General features: G+C 52.9%; 1 protein-coding gene across 7 annotated transcripts in view; it reads left to right on the top strand.

Moving 5' to 3' along the window:
- The first annotated feature begins 15352 nt into the window (after positions 1 to 15352).
- The window catches only part of SLC12A3 (solute carrier family 12 member 3), a 37996-nt gene continuing 35148 nt past the window's right edge, over positions 15353 to 18200 (top strand). For 3 of the 7 annotated variants that reach the window (XM_058707105.1, XM_058707107.1, XM_058707111.1), the window contains exons 1-3: positions 15353 to 15678; positions 16113 to 16259; positions 17568 to 17643. In XM_058707105.1, the coding sequence (XP_058563088.1) occupies positions 15397 to 15678; positions 16113 to 16259; positions 17568 to 17643 (505 nt within the window). In that variant the 5' untranslated portion in view covers positions 15353 to 15396. The remainder of the gene's footprint in view (positions 15679 to 16112; positions 16260 to 17567; positions 17644 to 18200) is intronic. The other 4 variants (XM_058707106.1, XM_058707112.1, XM_058707108.1 and 1 more) reach the window with 3 other exon arrangements.

The raw sequence follows: 18200 nt of genomic DNA on the forward strand, positions 1-18200 counted from the left end.
TTTCTTTTCACATTCTTTTATTTTCATTTTTTTTCCTTTGAAATTTTGTTTCAATTTTTATTTGTGTGGGAGGAAATGTCTTCACTAGTGCTTGGGCCAGAGAATGCTAGGCTTATATAGGCATCTGTGATTTGGTTAAAGTTGACCTTAAATGATTAAAAAAAAACACCCAAAATGAGCAAGGAAATGAAGCCTTTGGGAGTTGCTTTTGTTAGATACAGTATCCCTATGGCAGGGTCACTGTCCATGTTTTACATTTTCATTTGTGAAAGCCACCCTCAGCCGTGGGCGACTTAGGATCTGTGTGTGAACTAGCGAGTGCTCCGTGGCCCCTCTTCTCCCAGATGTGCCCTGGGGTCTGGGTGATCCAAGACCATCCCCCAAATCATCTGCTCTGATTCCAAGATTAATTAGTTTGCTGTTCAGTTGGAATCCCACTGGAAATGAAAACAGCCCTAGAAAAACATAGCTTTAAAAGGGAACGTTGTAGGTTTCTCGGCTGGAGCTTGAGGAAGGGCAGACCTCAACAGCTTCTCCCTCTGTAGCTGCCCCGCCGAGGCGCCCGTGTGGGCCTGTGCACTCCCCTCTTCCGCAGGACTTCTAGGCTCTCTTTTCCCTTCTCTGGTGGTCGGTTCCTCTACTTGGACAGCCCACCTTTCCCTCTCCCCCACTCACGGAGCCCACTGGCCGGGCAAGCTCACGGGTTGCGTTCTGACTGCTGAGGTATGGAATGCAGACACCATTGGGCATCAGCACTGAGGGTGTGCGGTCCCTGAGCAGAGGTTGACCCCCATCGTTGACTCTGTTTCTCCCACCGCCAGTCCCAAAGCTCTGTACAAAACCAGAGAGGGCACGAGAAGTCCAGGCGGGCTGCAGGACGCCAGGCAGCAGTCAGGCCTGCTGGTTTTACCAACTGCTCCTAGGGCCGGCTCTCCCAGAGGGAGGTTAGCGGATCCCGGAGTCTCCACAGGTGCTTTTCCTCCTAAACAGAAGTCTCTCTCATCACTCGGCATGGTTATCCCTGCTATCCTGTGGTGGTTAAAACAGTTGTTAACTTTCCTTTGGGGAAAGCACTAATCTTTCCCAGAATAATAACGGGGCCATCTGCTGTTCATCAGTTGGATTCCACTATCCATCAAGGACGTAGTGCGAGGGTTGGCAGGGGTTGCGGCTGCCTTCCTCCTGTCCCACCTGTTCACCCTGGAGCACTGGTCTTCAGTTGAGCGTCACTAGGAAAGTGTTAAAAGATGAGCCCCGCAGGGGACTTGACTTAGTAAGTTGTACCCTGTTGATAGGTGCTGATTTATATTTTTTAAAACAAGTCGCCCAGTGCTTTAACTGCTTTTTACAAAAAGAGTACTCAGTGGACTTTGCATAAAGTGTGACTTAGTGTTCTGCTTGTAAATATTGGATCTTCCTCGCAGACATGTGGCCGGGCCACAGACGTGAGGAGCCTAAGGTTAAATGCGTGTTTGTTCCCTGGTTCACCGCTTGTTCGTCCTTCCCACCACGGGAATTACCTGTGAATTTGCTGTTCCTTGCATCATGCAGCCCTGCTACCTCCAAATAGAACTGCCTGTGAGCCCTGCATGGGGGGAGGGGGGGGGGGGTGCGGGGGGGGGGGGCTCCACCCTTCAGAGGAAAGCAGTCCCTGTTTGGCACTGAGGACTTGCCCAGAGAGCCTTCTGTAGGAGAGATAGGATAACTGGAATCACACCAGAAGGATCAGACTCCCGGAGCAAATCCCAGGGCCAGTCCTGTCGGCCGGTTCTTTGGTGATGCACGGCCTGCTCCGTGTAGAGACGTGAGAGATGGGAGCCTGAGTCTGCAAGGCATAGAACAGGTTCCCGTGTACCCATGGTTACAGCTTGTGCCCAAAAATCCTATCCTGTAACAGGTCGTTAGTAAAAGTCATCCTCGGATCACCCATTCAGGGAACTAAATCCTCTCCCTCGGTGGTGGTCTGTGATTTTACCACTTGTGCAGAGAAGCAAAGAAAGTGGAACTGGGAACCTTGCATCTTCTAGAGATGTGATTCCAATCTTTGTAACAAAATCAAGGGCACTTGGAGACTGACAGAGTTAGTGCTTGCCTTAGAGTGGCTCACCGTCTTACTCAGACACAGAGGGAAGTACAGACTTAATCAGGGTCCTTTTCAGAGACCTTGAGATTTGATTTCAAGGATTCTGTTCCTTTTATTCATTTATTTGTTTGTTTTAAAGTCAAACAACCCCGGCTGCCTAACTTCAAAGGGGGAAACGAGAGGAGCTGGTGAGCTCTCTGAGAACGGATCCTTCAGTTTTGTCGCTGGTGTGCTGGACGGGCTCCTCAAAGAGCAGGCAGTGCCCGTTCACACTGGGGCCAGGATGTAAGCCCTGCTCCTGCCTCTCTAGAACTTGTGGTTTAATTAGAGACTTTTAATGGTAGTATAGCAGCCATTGTTGTTATTCTTTTGATGCACCTACACACAGTATTATAGACTTTCCCCCCACAGTATCCAGCACTGATGATTTACAAAAAAAAGAAAAAAAAAACAAAAACAAATGGAGGACTATTCACTCTGGATTATCACCCCTGCCTGCTCTGAGTAACCTCTCCGGGCCAAACTCTTAATACTAAATTTAGCAGTTACATGTGGATGTGCCCGTGTCCTACTACCATAGACTGGGTCTCCGCAATCCTTGTTTCTCCGTTAGGCATCAGAGTTTTGTCCAGCTCGTTAGGGAACTCCTATCACTGCCAAGCTTGCACCACTCAGGGGGCGACTCCAGCATGCCAGACCCCTGAATAAAACCCTAGGCTGGTGGGTTGCTCCAGGCCTGCCAAGGTGCTGGCGAGCCCCACACTGACTAGACTCTCACTTAGCATCAGTCAGCCACAGAGATCGGGCCCTGCGTCCAGCAAATTGGGAGAAAATGTGTGTTTTATGGCATTGTTCAAAGTGCTCACTTTATATCCGTAAAATTAGGTTCTTGCACCTGTGTTTTGGATATGTCAGGAAGAAGTCAGCAACTTATTAAAACAGGAATTGTGTGGCCCTCAAGAAAAATGAAGCTTTTGGGAGGGGTGGTCCCCCATTTCTTCATTCTTCCAGGCTGAATTCAGAAGTCACCTGCGTCCAGCCCATCTTCGGACAGTTTCATAGTAAATTAGTACCCCTCACAGGGCAGGGAGAGGAGGGAAGTAAATCTGTCCTCCTGCCAGTTGTTTCTAACTGCAAAGGTTGGTGGAAAAAAACTTAAAGCCACTAACTAAAATGTCTTGAAAACTAAACACAAATGATTTATTTGTGCCTTTCCTCACCTTGTTAGGTAACTGATGTGGCTGGCTAGAATCCAGGGCCTGGTTGAACTAGCCCAAGGTATCTGCCAGCCCAAGTTCAGCTCAGCAGTTACAAAGCCCCTGCATGTACTGGGCCAGGCTCGGTCACTGGGGATAAGCCAGAGTGCTCAAGTCGCCCTCCCAGAGTGTGCAACAAGTCTAAGAATGTGGGCTTTTTTCTTTCTAGTCCTCTTTTTGCCACGATCACCTAAGTGGAAATATCAGTGGTTTGAAGTTGCTAACCCAGGAAAGGAGGAAAATTTTTGTCCTAACCTTGATTGTTGAAATAGCTTCTGTGTGCCTTCTGGGTATACAGCCCATGATGGATTGCTCAGCAAATGTTTGAACAGATTCTTTGCTTTGGCTTCCTGTGCCAGCCCCCTCCCCACATCCTCTCGCCAGCTCCATATGCCTGGATTCAGACTCCCTGTTTCCTACTAAAGGCATTCAATCTGAAAGAAGGTGGAGAGGAGTGTCTCTTGGGGTCAGATGAAACACAGCTGATCTTTGCAAGACGGAAGGGTACAGAGCTGCGTGGTATGCAGGGAAAGTTTGAGAGGAAGGAGGTGGAAATGTGATTTCCTGTTAACAGTAAAGGCCAGATAGAGAAAAGGGAATAGGGAGGGCCGGCTGAAACCCAACATTGCATTGGCATATTCTCCTCCTTGTTGCCTTTACCCTTGGGGATTTTTGAGAATCTGTTTTGGGGGGATGAGAGGGTAAAACAGTGTCTCAGACCATGGCTTCTATTTGAGCAGAAAGTGGGGAGCCAGTGATCCCAGAGAGGACTTCTAGCAGGGAAATAGGCATACCCATAGCCCCTTTGATGGCCTCAGCCTAGCTGGCCTACACAGGCTCTCAGGTGGCATCCAAGGCTGCATGACCTACAGCTGAGGTCCCTTCATCTGGGCCAGATGTAGCAAATAAAAATACAGGACATAGAGTTAAATTTAAATTTCCGATAAACAATAAGTTCTTGGTTGTAAGTATGTGCCAATTTTCTTTGGCTGCCCTATCCAGGCGCTTGCCTCTGCTGGCTTTTGCTGCCTAGAGGCTTCCAGGTTTGGCCGGGGCTCCAGGAGCTCTCCAGCTAAATTGGATTACCCTGATTTGTTGCACTGTTTGTGCTTCTGTGGGCAGCGGAAATGACAGTGAGATATGAAGTCACTTGAGAGAGGGCAGTGACTGGAATTCAGTTTCGATGAGCCAGGCAGGGTGGCTGCGTGGGAGATTGCGGGCACCGGTTGACCCCAGCTGCTATCATCTACTGGGTAAATTTCCATCGGGACTTTCAAATGTGTATCTTATAAAGAAAAGAGGGAGGGAAAGTACAGCCTTTTCTCACTTGGTCAGTAACTTTTATTAGAATCACAGTGGGGAGAATTCTTTGCTTTATTCAGTTATTTCCTTTTGTCTTTGCTTTTCTGATATTGTCGCTGTGTGGTGTTTGTGGGGAGAAGGGCAGGTGGGAGAGTCAGTGTATGTGTTCTGCATGTTCCTTTCTCGTACAGTAACTTCTGCATTTACTTTGTTTAGGATGGTTCTTTCACCACTGCCCCTGTCTGTAGCCAGTAAATTTCTGGAATGTTCTCCCCAAATGCCATGTGCTCCCTTTGTTCCGTCCTTCAGTGGAGCTGAAACCGCTCTTGGGCCTTCTTTCCTGGGAATGTTCTTAGCTGAGGCACAGCCTGGGGCTCCTCACAAGGCAGCAGAAGTGCCTCTTCCCAGCCTTTGGGGATGACTGAGCCGGGCCCCTTCTCCACTCCTTGCAAGGAAGGCTATGGCCTACCCGGTCCCTGGGTCTGCGAAGTCCCCGCAGGTCTGTGTAAGTACAGGACTCCCATACCAGCTCTGAAGTCTTGGTCTCCCCTACTGGCCTCAGAGCTCAGACCCCTGGCCAGGGGTCAGAGTCTGGCTGGAGGTGTGGTGGGGTGATGATAAGAGCGTCTGGTGATCAACCCAGCATGTGGCATGCGTTCTGGAACTTGGAACTGCTAAAAGTCTGTGACTTTTTTTTTTTTCCGCACTCTCAGTGGAAAGCATTTTAAATGGGAGTTGAGAGCCAGTTATTGGCCTTGGGGAAGGGGATACAGGACTTGGGGGATGGGGCGCTATGTTTTGATCAGATGGTGGGAGAGACTGGGGCCTGGTCACAGGACAGATGTCTCTTGCTCTCTTGGACAGTATCTGCCTGTATTTCTGACCAGGAGGGGCGCTTTCAGGGTCTGGGTGTGGGATTTGGCTTGGGAATATGCAAATGGCTGAGGAGGTAGGAGGTGTCCATCTCCGTCCACCACGGGGACCTTGTCCTGGAGAGAGGCTCTGAAGGGATTCTGCTCCAGCTGCATGGAGGCTTAGGGGTCCTGTCCCAGAGGGGCTTCATGGGAGAGTTTCAGCCCATTCCCTTTGCATGGGGTCCCTCAGCTTGTTCTGGCCCCCGGGGCTTATGGGAAATCATTTCCTGATGAATCACCTGGGAATTTGGGCCTCATACATGTGCCCCACACCCCATTGTTGGGTTTAATGGTCTCTCCCAGGACGCTGTAGCACCTCCTGGAATGGCTCACCTGAGCCTGTGGTTGGCGAGGGAAACTGTGGAGGGGGTTGGAGGCAGATGGAGAGGTGGCCCCGTAGCAGAGTGTGGCCCTGTTTTCTAGGTCTCGGAGTTAGAGGTTCTACAGCAGAGCCCTCTGTTTAAACCTTGTAAAATGCCACCCGAGTGGCAAGGAAAGATGACAGGGCCACTGGTCACCCCACATGAAGACCCATTGTGGGTCTGTGAGTGAGCTTTCATGCCGATCAGCCTGACAGATAAACTGGCATGTATTTTCAGGAAAGTTAAACCAAACCATAAAGGGCACCTGGGTTCCTCAAATACAGATGTTTGCCCGTGGCCCTCTGGTGGCCAGCGGCTGTCATTAGCACAAACTGCCAAAGGATTTCCAGACTTCCCTGACAACTCAGTCCTGCAAGGAAAGAGCTCAGCAACAGTGGGGGTGGGGAGAGGGCAGGGTGAGGAAGATTGGGAAAACAGCCCCAAAAGTGAAGGCTTTCAGCGCGCAGAGACCTGAACGGAACGAGCCGGCAGCAGCTCCACCAGGCCTCAGGTCCCGGAATGTTCCAGAGACAACCACAAACTTTGGAGCAAGACTGAAAGTTAGGCTAAAGCCCCTTCTTCATCTTTTGGTGATCGAATGACGGAGGGAAAGTCATCTGACCGCTCTGAGCCAGTTTGCTCAGGTAGAAGGCAGGGACATCAGTTCCTGTTCTGCCAGCCTATTAGGAAGATTTAGGCAGTTTATAGAAGTCACCTACCTATTGCTTATCACAGCGTGGGCCCTCAATAAAGGTTAATGTTGGCCACCCTGCTCCCAGTCTCGTTTAGACGGGTCTCTAGGGTTTTAGGCATGTCCTCTACCATTTGGCTTCTGTCCTTCACAACAGGTTTTTCATATGGGTGCAGGGTAGATCAACTACCCCCACGCCAGGGATGGCTTCCCCCCCCCCCCCCGCAAGAAACAAAATTAGGTCCAAATTGGTGGGCTAAAACTTTGCTCTTAGGTGACAGACATTGCCATGTCAAGTTCAGCTTGTGATTCCTGTTGATTCAGTGACTGCTAAATGGAGAATGTGGGAGCATCTATCCCGTGCCCTGGGCACACAGTGATGAAATGAACCCAGGTCCCTTCCCTCAAGGAGTTTACATTTTACTGGAGTGAGACCCACAGCAAAGGTCCTCTCCCTACAACCTCTTGCAACCACTCACCACCCAACAGAGCTGTGGGGCAATTTCTGGACTGAGGCACGGTCCCTGCTTTCTTAAGCCCACAGTGTGGTTGGGGAAAAGAGATAAGCAGGTGTGTGTACTTGTGCCCACAGACCCACCATAATAAAATAGGAAGCCCTAAGAAATGCCGCAAGAAAAAGCCAGGTCAAGAAGATCCAAGGCAGGATTTCCTGTGGCTGGGGGATGTGGGAGCCCTCTGCAAGTGACCAGGATTCAGACCCACAGACATGGGGGGTGTGGTGTGGGTGTGGCTGACGTGCTTGCCCCAGGACACAGAGAACAGCAGCTCGTCTCTTAGCCGCATACCAGTGGTGTCACGCAACTGTTAATCTCTCCTACCACCTTGAAGCAGGAGCGACGCAGGACTCAGGTGAGTTGAGGGGCCCTGGAGCCAGGTGGAGACCTGCCAGGGGCTGTAGGCCTCATGTTCAGCCCATCCTGGCCAAGCACCTTGTTCAAGAGGTGAGTATGTGGGACCGGGGCGGGGTGGGTGGGGAGAAGGGGGCTCTGGGGGAGGTATGGTCCCTAAGGCAGAGAGATGGGGGGTGGTCTGATTTGGGAGCACACACTTGTCTTACAAATCAATAATTTAAAGGCTACTTGCTGGCCTTGGGCAATGAATTCAGCACAAAGGGCTGGTGGCCTGCTTATGTATCCACAAGTCTATCCAGGAGAAAAAGCTTTCTAGAAACATTTTACAACATGGAAGATAGTTTTTAAGAAACTCTAAATCAGCATTACCTTTACTAAAGAAGACCCAGACTCTGGGCTGCACACAGGCTCAGTCAACACATCTTTTCTCTAGCTCACAGCTCGGGCTGTGCCGGCCTCAGCCCTGGCTACATATGCGGATCACCCTGGGAGCTCTTAAAACTGCTGTCCACACCCCTGCCCCGTGAGCTTCTGCCTTAGTTGGACTGGGGAGGGGCCTGGGCAGTAATTCAGGTTTTTTTTAAAAAGCTCCCCAGATTATTTTCCCTGGGTCAAGAACCCTTGTTCTGACTGAACACAGGGAGTAGAGAAGTAGGCCTCCAGGTCTAAGTGTGGAAGCCCCTCCCCCACTTTTCACACAGGTTTTCGATAAATCCTAGAATGTCTGAGATGCACTAAATAGGAAGATAAAAATTATAACTGGTTAGGGAAACTATGCATCGTACCTAAGCTCACTAGGTTAGATTGCCCATTGTGTACCCACCAAGGTCAATGGCAGTTGTCCAGCCTGGTCTTCAATGCCAGGTGGTTAACCAAGAAAAATGGCCTCCATTAAAGAGCATCACTGGGTGTGTGCGATGGGGGTGGTGCACATTTCGCAGGAAATCACAAGCGAATGACCATCTGACGACTCTGATTGAATCTCTGGTAGTGTCCACCTGCCCCCGCCTTCCTGCGCTCACCATCAGCAGGCACGTGCCTTGACTGGGGCTTGCCCGAGCCTCTCTAGTGCGCGTGCTCAGTGGTGCTGCTAACTGAGCTCTCTAGGGGTAGAGACTCAACTTCCCTTCCACATGCAGCCCCTCAAACTTCCTGCTGGGGGGCTCCATACCCTGCGGGACCCCCACTCTGCCATAGTGACCCAATCTGGAAGGGAGATTCCCCTAGGATCCAACCCCTGCCCCACTTTAGCACAAATGCAGCCTGAGTGGCAAGTGCCATCTTGCAACCTGACCCCCGGGGTGCTGGGTGACTCCGGCAGAAGATCCTTTGGGATTCTGCCTTGGGATACTAAGGTGGCCAACAGCTTACTTCAAGTATCCGGGAAAGAGGCAACCATTGAGGGAGAAGCCTGCCTCACTCTGAGTTTCTAGGATCCTCTGAACATGTCCTGCCTTTTTACATGCAACTTCTGTCAAACAAATCCTGAGCTCTGATGACTGCAAAAGACCAAAACCAACTCTCTGGGTTTCTGCTTCCTAATGCTGAGTGACTCCTCCCATCACTTCTCCCATGCCCCAACTTTTTTTTATTGTTTCATAAACTTTAGCAGCTGCCCTTACCGGAAAATACTGCCTTAAACAGTCGAGATAGGTTGGTTTTCTCCTCCCTTTCTTTCCTGGTAGCTAAGGAGCTGAGATAAAATTATATACATATCATTTACATTGCAGAGTGGTATTAATGTCCTCTGAAATGCTTCTTTTACTCCCTCTCTTGATCATCAAAAAACCCCACTGACTGAGAGGTATTCTCCATTTGATGATGAAGCTAAGGCACGCAGGGACAGGCCTGAGGTCCTGAGGTAGGGCCTACAGAGCCGGGCCCAGGCCTGTCTTGGTTCACATCCTTCCCACTACCTCCCTGTGTGGGCTTGGAGGACCGGGTGGAGGATCTGAGCTTCTGAAGGCAGCTCTGTGATTCTAGACCTCTTGATCCCCGCTATGGGAGCTCCCGGGCTCCATTAAAGAGGCCATTAAAGAGTATTCTGATTAGAAATACACGTGGAATTCAAAATCGAGCAGAATACCCATGTTTCCTATTGCTTTCAGGAAAGGCAAAAAGGGTTACAGTCAAGTTGGAAAAGCTAAAGGTGTATTTAAAATGAAAGGCCAGTCTCTATAGTTCAGGGGTTAGAATGCTGATCTTATAACATGAGAGGCTGGAGGCAGGAGAGATAATGGGTTTCTTGGTCTCTTGGAGAGCACGTTGACAGAACCTGCAAAACAGAAGGACGTGTGGTCATATCTGTTACTACAGGACTGAATTTGTGTTAGAATTCTGGCTTCAGTTTGTGTTGGTGTGGCTGGACTGAGCTTGGGCCACCCTTGCATTGGTGATCCTCTCGGCTAAGCCTGGATGGAGGGGTAAAGAGTTGATGGAGATTCCTTTTCCTCATGAGAAAAGGAAGATGGGGGAAAACTGAAATCTCACTCTTTCATCAGATAGTGACTACTGATCATAATTGTGCTTTTTGCCTTGCCTGCCAGGAAGCTCCAAGCTAACATATGACACTCTCCCTCCTTAAACGACTGCTTATTTCTTTTTACCTTTGTTCTAATTGTGCTATTTTGTATATCCCATGGCCCCAGCCAGAGGCAGCCATCCCTTCTCTGAACCCAGGTAGCATTTTATCCAGGGATTTATGCTGTTATGCCTTAGGTTATGGTTACTGTTGGCTTTGCCTCTTCTGATGAACTATATGTCTCTTAAAGACAGTGATCATGCCTTGTCCTGTGCATCCTCCAAACTCATCAGACTGTGTCTAATACATTATTAATATCTACAATTACTTGTAGAATGAAAGTGGGCTCAATAAGTAAAAAAAAAAAAAAAAAAAAAAAAAAAAAAAAGCAAGCCTGACCATGAAGAAAACGAACAGGAGTCCTTCCTTTAACAATGAAAATATCTTACCAAGCGTGTTTCCCTTTCTGCTTTAGCTGCCAGCAGCTTCGTGACACTTCAGTGTCCAGCTGCTATAACACTGGTAAAAGGACCAGGACTGCAACAGACACGCTTACGTGGTCCGTAAGGCCCGTGAGAAATCTCAGTTTCTTGGGCCTGGTTGCTGGAGAGGTTGCAGGTTGCCAGTGCCTGGTTCCCCCGTAGCTGTTCTGTCCCCTGCACTGTACGGGGCTTTGAGCGTGCCCTCCTCTTCCCTGCTGCCATCCAGTCTGTGAGCCCCCCGCGGGCAGGGACCCTGCCTCCATCCGTCACCGCCCTGGCACCGCACTGGCCCCGGGCGGCCATCGGTCGGGGAGGATGCTTGCACGGGGCTCGTTGCCATCCCAGAGCCGCGGAACCACGTGCAGAGGAGGAAGCCGGCGGAGTTCTGGTATCGTTGCTGCAGCTGGTGTTGTGAATCAGGCCGACGAGCAGCGCATCCTCTTACCCGGCTATTTCACGACACCAGGGTTGCATCATACCCATCCTCTCCAGGCGAGCCTCGTGGGACCGGGCGGCCACGGACGTGGGGATGGGGTGAGGTGGGAGCGGGGAGTCTGTGTGTGGAAGATTATGGTCTTTAACTCCCCGGATCTCAGCACGCTCCTCGGGATCCCCCGGGGAGATGCCGGCCCCAAGCCCATAGACTCTCCAGGCTGGGGTCACAGAGTCAGCGTCTGTTAGGGGTTCCGGTGTGATGCCCGAGACCGCGTGCAGTCAGGGGACGGCCCGGGGGCTCCTAAGCCAGGCTGCCGTCTGTTCCTGCCTGGCTGTGCGGTAACCCCTCCCGACCCTCCCCGGCCCTGTTCTTTCTGCCTTGCCCTGCTTGCCAGCGGCTTCCCAGAGAGAGGTGACATCTCGAAGTCCAGGCCCCTTACCCTGGCACTGCCAGGCTTCCCTGCTCAGCAGCGATGCTGCCGTTGGCCCCATAGGGTCCTTCCTGGGCCCTTCCCTCCAACCTCCACGCTCTACGTGAATCCATGCGCTGGGCCTGTCAGCTCTGCCTTCACAACACACCTCAGGTCCCAACAGTCCTCACCCCACTGCCACCACCCACAGCCACTGCCCTGGCCTGGCCGCCACCACGGTGCACCTGTGGTAGTCCCCGACTAGCCTTGCCGCACCTTGCCTCCCTCAGTCCATCGTCCATCCAACAGCCAGAGTGATTTCTGGTAAATGGAAATCTGACCGTCACATGATGGAATATAAACCTTCTGACCCTGGCTTATGAGGCCCAGTGATCCCTGCGTGTCTCAGACCCCAGCTCCTCAGTCCCTCTGCTCAACAACACCAGCCTTCTTGCTGTCTACACTCCTATCCTAGGGCCTTTGCACATGCTCTCTCCTCCTTCTGGAAGCCCTGAACTCATTCCTGCTGGCATATGGGCGGCTCCTTCTCATTGCTGGAGCCTACCTTGAATTTCTCATCCTCAGGCCTAAATGCCCCTCCTAAAAAAATTTCTTTTAAAGCTTTGTTTTCTTAATAGCACCTACCACTAAATGTATCATAATGATTGTTTGTTTACTTACTGTCTGTCTCCCCACTAGAATGTAAGCTCCCAGAGGGCAGGGTCCTTGTCTTTTTCTCCATGGTGCTTCCTTTGCCTACCACAGGGCCTGGTATGCAGTAGGCACTCAATAAATGTGTGTAACTGAAGAAACACCTCACATTCCCCCTTTCTTCCCTCCTCCCCTTACTCCCATGGCATTGTGTGCTCCAGCCCCGGCCACCTCTTCCTTGCGCTGACCCCAGGCCCCAGAATCCCCACCCTCTCTGGGGCAGCCGCCCCCTCTCCTAGCCAGTTGCTGGTTTGCCTGCCAGGCTAGGTTGTGAGTTCCAGTGCCTGGTATGCAGGAGGAGCCTAATAAATGCTTGAGTGGCTCTGTGGCCTCGAAGCCAGGAGGCTCTGAGATGCAGCGGTTGCCTCAGGCCCTCCTGTCCTCACCATATCAGCCCTGTGGCTAGAGTTGTCGCTCCTAGGGAGTTTCTCGACCACTGAGTCACTTCCTTTCCCCCTTCTGTTCTCCATCCCCCTCGGGAGACACAAGGAGCCCGAAGTCTCTCCGCTGGGGGTTGACGCTGGACAGGTGAGCCACCAATGACCCAGGGCAGGTGGCTTTCCCATTTTGCTGCTGAGGCAGCTGAGGCTCACCGCAGTCAGGTGACGTGCTCAAAGTCACGTGGAAACTGAGGCCTGGGGTGTGAGCCTGAGACTCACATCACAGGGCTTGGTTCAGGGTACATCCGACTTTGAGTCCTGGGTCCCAGACCTGCGGGACTCTGGGGCCCACATGGAAGCTGGTGTCCCGCAAGGCAGGTGTTGTGTCTGACCCAGCACTTTGTCCCCCACCTGGAAAGTGTCTCCAATTGGATCACTTTCCATCCACGTATAAGAATCTGCTTTCCTGGGGGTCTGTGCTTTGGGACCAGGTGTTCTGACAGTCCCTTCAACGTGGTCTTTTGATAAGCCCTTCAAGGGGTCCTGTTTAACTCTCACCTCACCCCAGAGAGATGCAGAGGGGCAGGAGTGGCTTCTTGAAGCAGCTGCGGGGCTAGAAGGGACCTTGGGGCTCCCCTAGGCCTAGGTGTCATGGAGGGATGAAGAAGTGACTTGCCCAAGATCACCCAGCAATTCTGTGGCCCCTCTCTCTGCCTGTGGCCCCTCTGCTGCTGGAAACCAGTCCTGGCCCCTCCTGGCCTCTTCCCCTCCTGAGATGGGAATCAGGAAATTTCCACAGCTGCTCCAGGGTGGAGTGTGTTGGATGGGTGGAAGGGGGTGTTAGGCAGCTGTGACTTTCAGTTTAAAAGTGAGAGGGTGATAAGATCTGCCCCCAAGGCCCCATGGGACGGAATGAGTAACCTGCCGGCCTCTCCCTGCCCAGACCTGCAGGGAAGGTGGAAAACTGACCTGGAGACCTCACCTCCTAGCTTTCGGCCCCACTGGGTGGAGGCTGGGGACACACTTCTCCAGAAGCCTCTCTGAGGGGCAGCTAGAAATCCTGGGAAGGGGGTAGGCAAGCCGGGGGCTCGTTAAGAGGAGCCCCGAGGTGAGTCTCTTTAAAAAAATGAACACATATGATGAATATATAAACTTTGCAAACAGATACACTGTGATCATAACCTTTCGGGTTTGTCATCGGGGGCCTGTCATCCTCGGCTCACCCCCATGTCTGGCTCGGCTGGGAGAGTGCCAGGAGCTTCCCCTTACACCCCTGACTCAGGCTAAGAGTGCCAGCCGGGGGTTTCTATGGCAGCCGCTCTTTGCCCTCTTGACTTCTGGCTCCCCCTTCATTACCAGTCCAGCAAGCATTTATGGAGTATTTACAGCTCTTCTAGCTGCTTGGGATTATCTGTGAACGACATAGGCCCAGATCCCTGCCCCCGTGGGCTTAGCTTCTAGCAGCAAAAGGTATGTCCCCCTTCCCAGAATAATGCACTTAGGTATGAAAACTTGTCCACAACTTTGTGGGGCTCCCGGACCCCAGTCCAAGTACCCTTATCTTGGAGGGTGACTCCTTAACCCAGTTTACTATCTAACACAGTCTAAGCATTTCTACCTGCCCCCTTCTGGGAGGGAGGGAGAGAAATGTGTCCCTCTTTGTCCCTCCCAAGGATGGCTGGCCCCTGAGCAGAAGCCCAGCTCAGAAGCCTGGAGCTGGTGGTGGCCTCGGGGTCTCTGTCCATCCCCTGCCTCCAGAGAAACAACTCGTCCTCCAATGCTCTGGTCAGGGGTCTGTTGAGTCCCTGCTGTCCCCACCCTGACCCTCCTGCGGGGGAATCTCTCCCACTGCTACCCTCACTACACAGCCAGGCCAGTCCGTTTCCATGTCCCTTTTCCCCACTAACTTAACAGCACCTTGAGCGCAGGCACCCCTTCCCTCTGGTGGCACATCTGGGCGCCCACCACACTAACTCATCTCTCCTAACCCTCTTCTGATTTCAGCACCCACCCCTGCAATGGCTCAGGTGCCTCTGGTGACTGGAGGGCAGCCCGCCCCACCCCACCCCCATGCAATCAAGGCATGGCCTCAGGGCAGCTGACCTGGGCCAGCGATGAAATGGGGCTTCTGCTCGCTGCTGTCCGCCTTGGGAATGGGGGGCTCTTTGTCTGGGCTGGGCCAGAGGAGGCGCTGCCCCCTTGAGCTCTATAACTCAGGCTCTGCGGTGCATGTGCAGGCTGGGTACCCAGTCGCCCCGCAGGCCCCTGCCAGCCACAAGTCAGCCCCAGGGGCCCTTCAGGCCCCAGGTGGCTACAGATCACACCTATCGCATGCTGAATTCTGGTCTGGGGGTGCTTGCACGTAATGGCTTTTACACTCTGAGATGTCTTTGGAAGGACAGGCACAACTAGGAGTCAGAGGTCCAAGAGAGAGAGAGACTAACCTTTTATATACACGTGTGCATCTTTTAAAACATTATACCATTCATCTATTCACAGATACTAGGTAGATAAAAACTAAAACTAAATACTAGGTAAAATGAGAGGTTTTTGAACCTGCATAGGGTGGGGCCACAGGTCATCAGGCTGTCCCTAGGGTCCCTCATAGGGTCCCTAAGAGTCCCCTCTGGTGAGTACTGCTTCCTAGGGTCCTGCAGACGTCCTCAGCTCTCAGACTCAGAAGAGCCTCTCGGGGACCCAGGGGCTGGACGTGTTTGCCCCTTTCCGGCTCTGCGTCTGGCTGTGGTCCAGCCCAGCCCTTCCGGTCCCAGGCCGGGCTGCTATCTCCGCGATCAGGTGGCGGGCAGGACAGCAGTGGGCACGTGCTCCACCTCCCACCCCGTCCAGGGACCCTGCTCGCCAGCCATGGGCGGTTTGGGCCAAACTCCCTGCCTCCTCCCCGCTGTGGGCCAGCCTATAAAGCCACCCAGCACATCCCCGCCGACCCTGGCCCCCTCCCCGGACACCCAGAGCCACCATGGCAGAGCTGCCGGGGTCAGAGATGCCAGGGGACCCCACGCTGTGCAGCGGGCGCTTCAGCATCAGCACGCTGCTGGGGGGCGATGAGCCCCCACCGCCGGCTGCCTATGACAGCAGCCACCCCAGCCACCTGACCCACGGCAGCACCTTCTACATGCGCACCTTCGGCTACAACACTATCGATGTGGTGCCCGCCTACGAGCACTATGCCAACAGCGCCCTGCCTGGAGAGCCCCGAAAGGTCCGGCCCACGCTGGCCCATCTGCACTCCTTCCTCAAGGTAAGCACCGTCTCAAAGACTGGCCACGGTCCTGCTGTGTGACCCTGACACGGGTGTTTAACTTCTCTGAGCCTTGGCTCTTGTGCCACGGGGACAAACAAGTGTCTTCTTCATGGGTCAAGAGGCCTCAGTGAAATGTGAGCATGGAAGCTATAGAGCTCGGGGCACATGTTGTAATGTTTATTGTTCGGGCACCGATGACCCAATCAAGCAATCGTAGCCTCCTAGAGAGGTAATGAGCCACGGCCAGTGGAGGTGCGTGAACAGAGGCTGCACACCTGAAAGAGGTAGGGAGGTGGGAATGAGGAAGGTCTGCGGCGGAGAGGAGGCTTGCTGGGTTTGCTGCCTGCGGGGCTGGACTGTGGAGGAGGCGAGATGGGGGGCTGGAGTGTCATGAGCCCCGCCTGCCTGACCTGTGGCCTCTGGGCTTCCAGCAGGAAGGCGGCCATCTGCACGCCTTGGCCTTCGACAGCCGGCCCGGCCATGAGATGACTGACGGGCTGGTGGAGGACGAGACAGGCACCAACAGTGAGAAGAACCCTGGGGAGCCCGTGCGCTTTGGCTGGGTCAAGGGGGTGATGGTGAGTAGGGTGTGGGTGGGATGCCCAGGAATGGGAGTGGGAGACAGAGTTCCATCCAGGCTCAGCTCTGACTCTCAGATGTCAGTGGCCGGGGTAGACCCAAGTTCCAGCCTGGGCCTCAGAGATTTTCCCTGGTTTTGTGCTTCTCAGCCCCCAGACTGATAGCTTGCCCTAGGAAAGATCTGTGTATATTCACTTGTTCTATGGCCTTGGACAAGTTATTTAACCTGTCTGTGCCTCAGTTTCTTCATCTGTAAATGATGTGCATTAAATGAGTTAATAGACGGGAATTGCTTGGATCAATGCTTCCCCTGGTATTATTAGAAGACATTGTTTTCCCCCACAGCCACCAGGGGGCAGCACGAAACACACAGTGTGCACGCATGTTTTTCTCGTTCTCAGTGATGGGCAGGGGAAGGTTTCCTGTGGCCTAGAGCACCAGTAAGTCCTCAAACAGCAAAGAATCAAATGAACTTGGCTTTGCAAGGCATTATGGGACCTTACAGAGGGGATCGCATGAGATTTAGAAGAAGGCTTTGGTCCTGCTCTGAAAGGTGGGAGGCCTGGGTTCTGACCTCACTCTGACCAGCTGCCTACTGGCTGTGCCTCCGTTTCTCCATTCGAACTGTGAGCTCCCCTCTACCCCAGCAGCTCGTATATGGCGTCTGGATCTTCCTCCTGAGCTGTGGCAGCCAGAGCCTGGCATGGCCCCGTTCAGTATCTCGGAGCGTATAGAGGGTCTTAGAGGTCTCCCTGCCTTGTAAATGCCACATGTTCCTGCCCCTCCCCAAGACGTGGCTGGGGCCCAAGACCATATCAGCACCCCCACCTCCATGGAATTTCAGTCTCAGCTGTGGCCTCTGGCTTTGCTTTAAATTTGGAAGCTGAAGTCACAGCGACCTGAGTGCTGTTTCTGCTTGTATGTGGGGCATTGGCTCAGCTGGCATTTGCTGAGCTGCCCCTGGATGCCAGGCCCTGGGCCAGCAGCTGGCCACTGGGGCCCCGGCTGGGGCTGCCGGACACAGGATCCCAGGCTGGGAGCCAGGTGAGGGGTGATTATGCTTGCAGCCCATCCTCAGACCTCAATGGGAGGGCAGAAAAGTGAGTCTCTGGGTACCCCACCCTCCCTGGGTGCCCCGGTGAGTTAGAGGGGCATTGAAGTAGGAACCCATTGCAGTGAGTAGAGCCAAGAAAGGACCCACGTGTCCCCTAGGCCGTGCCATGCCATGACTGGGGACAGGGACTTGTATGTTTGGCTTTGGGGTATCCGGCTCACCCAGGTGACCTCCGACCCCTCTCTCTTCCCAGATCCGTTGCATGCTCAATATCTGGGGCGTGATCCTCTACCTACGGCTCCCCTGGATTACAGCCCAGGCGGGCATCGGTGAGTGTCACCTCCTGGGGGAAGGGGAAGAGTGTGTCTGAGACCTTATCCTTTCCAGGCCACAATCCTGAATTTGGGCTGCAGAGCCCGCAGGCTCCTGCAGTGACAGAGGACAGGGAGGTGTGGCAGGGGAGTCTGCAGTGGAGTCAACAGACCCGAGGACTCTCCCTGGCCCTGTTTGCCCTCAGTAGGTCCCTGAACCTCTCAGAGCCAATCTCTCCTGCATAGCATCCAGGTTAGGAACTTCTGCTCTGGACAGACACCAAGGTTCAGATGCTAGCTCTGATGCTGTGTGACCTTGGACAAGTTTCTTAACCTCCCTGAGCCTTGGTTTCCTCATCAGTAAACTGGGAGTGATAACTGTCCCTACCCACAGACCTATAATAGGGTTTCTATGATGCATGTAAAACACCATAGGATTTGGTACCCAAAGGTGTTCATCAAGTGGTAACTATTACTTTTTTTAAAAATTTTTTAATGTTTTATTTATTTTTGAGAGAGAGAGAGAGAGAGAAAGGGGCAGAGAGAGAGAGGGAGACACAGAATCTGAAACAGGC

The sequence above is a fragment of the Neofelis nebulosa genome, chromosome 17, assembly GCF_028018385.1.
Source record: "Neofelis nebulosa isolate mNeoNeb1 chromosome 17, mNeoNeb1.pri, whole genome shotgun sequence".
NCBI lineage: Eukaryota > Metazoa > Chordata > Mammalia > Carnivora > Felidae > Neofelis > Neofelis nebulosa.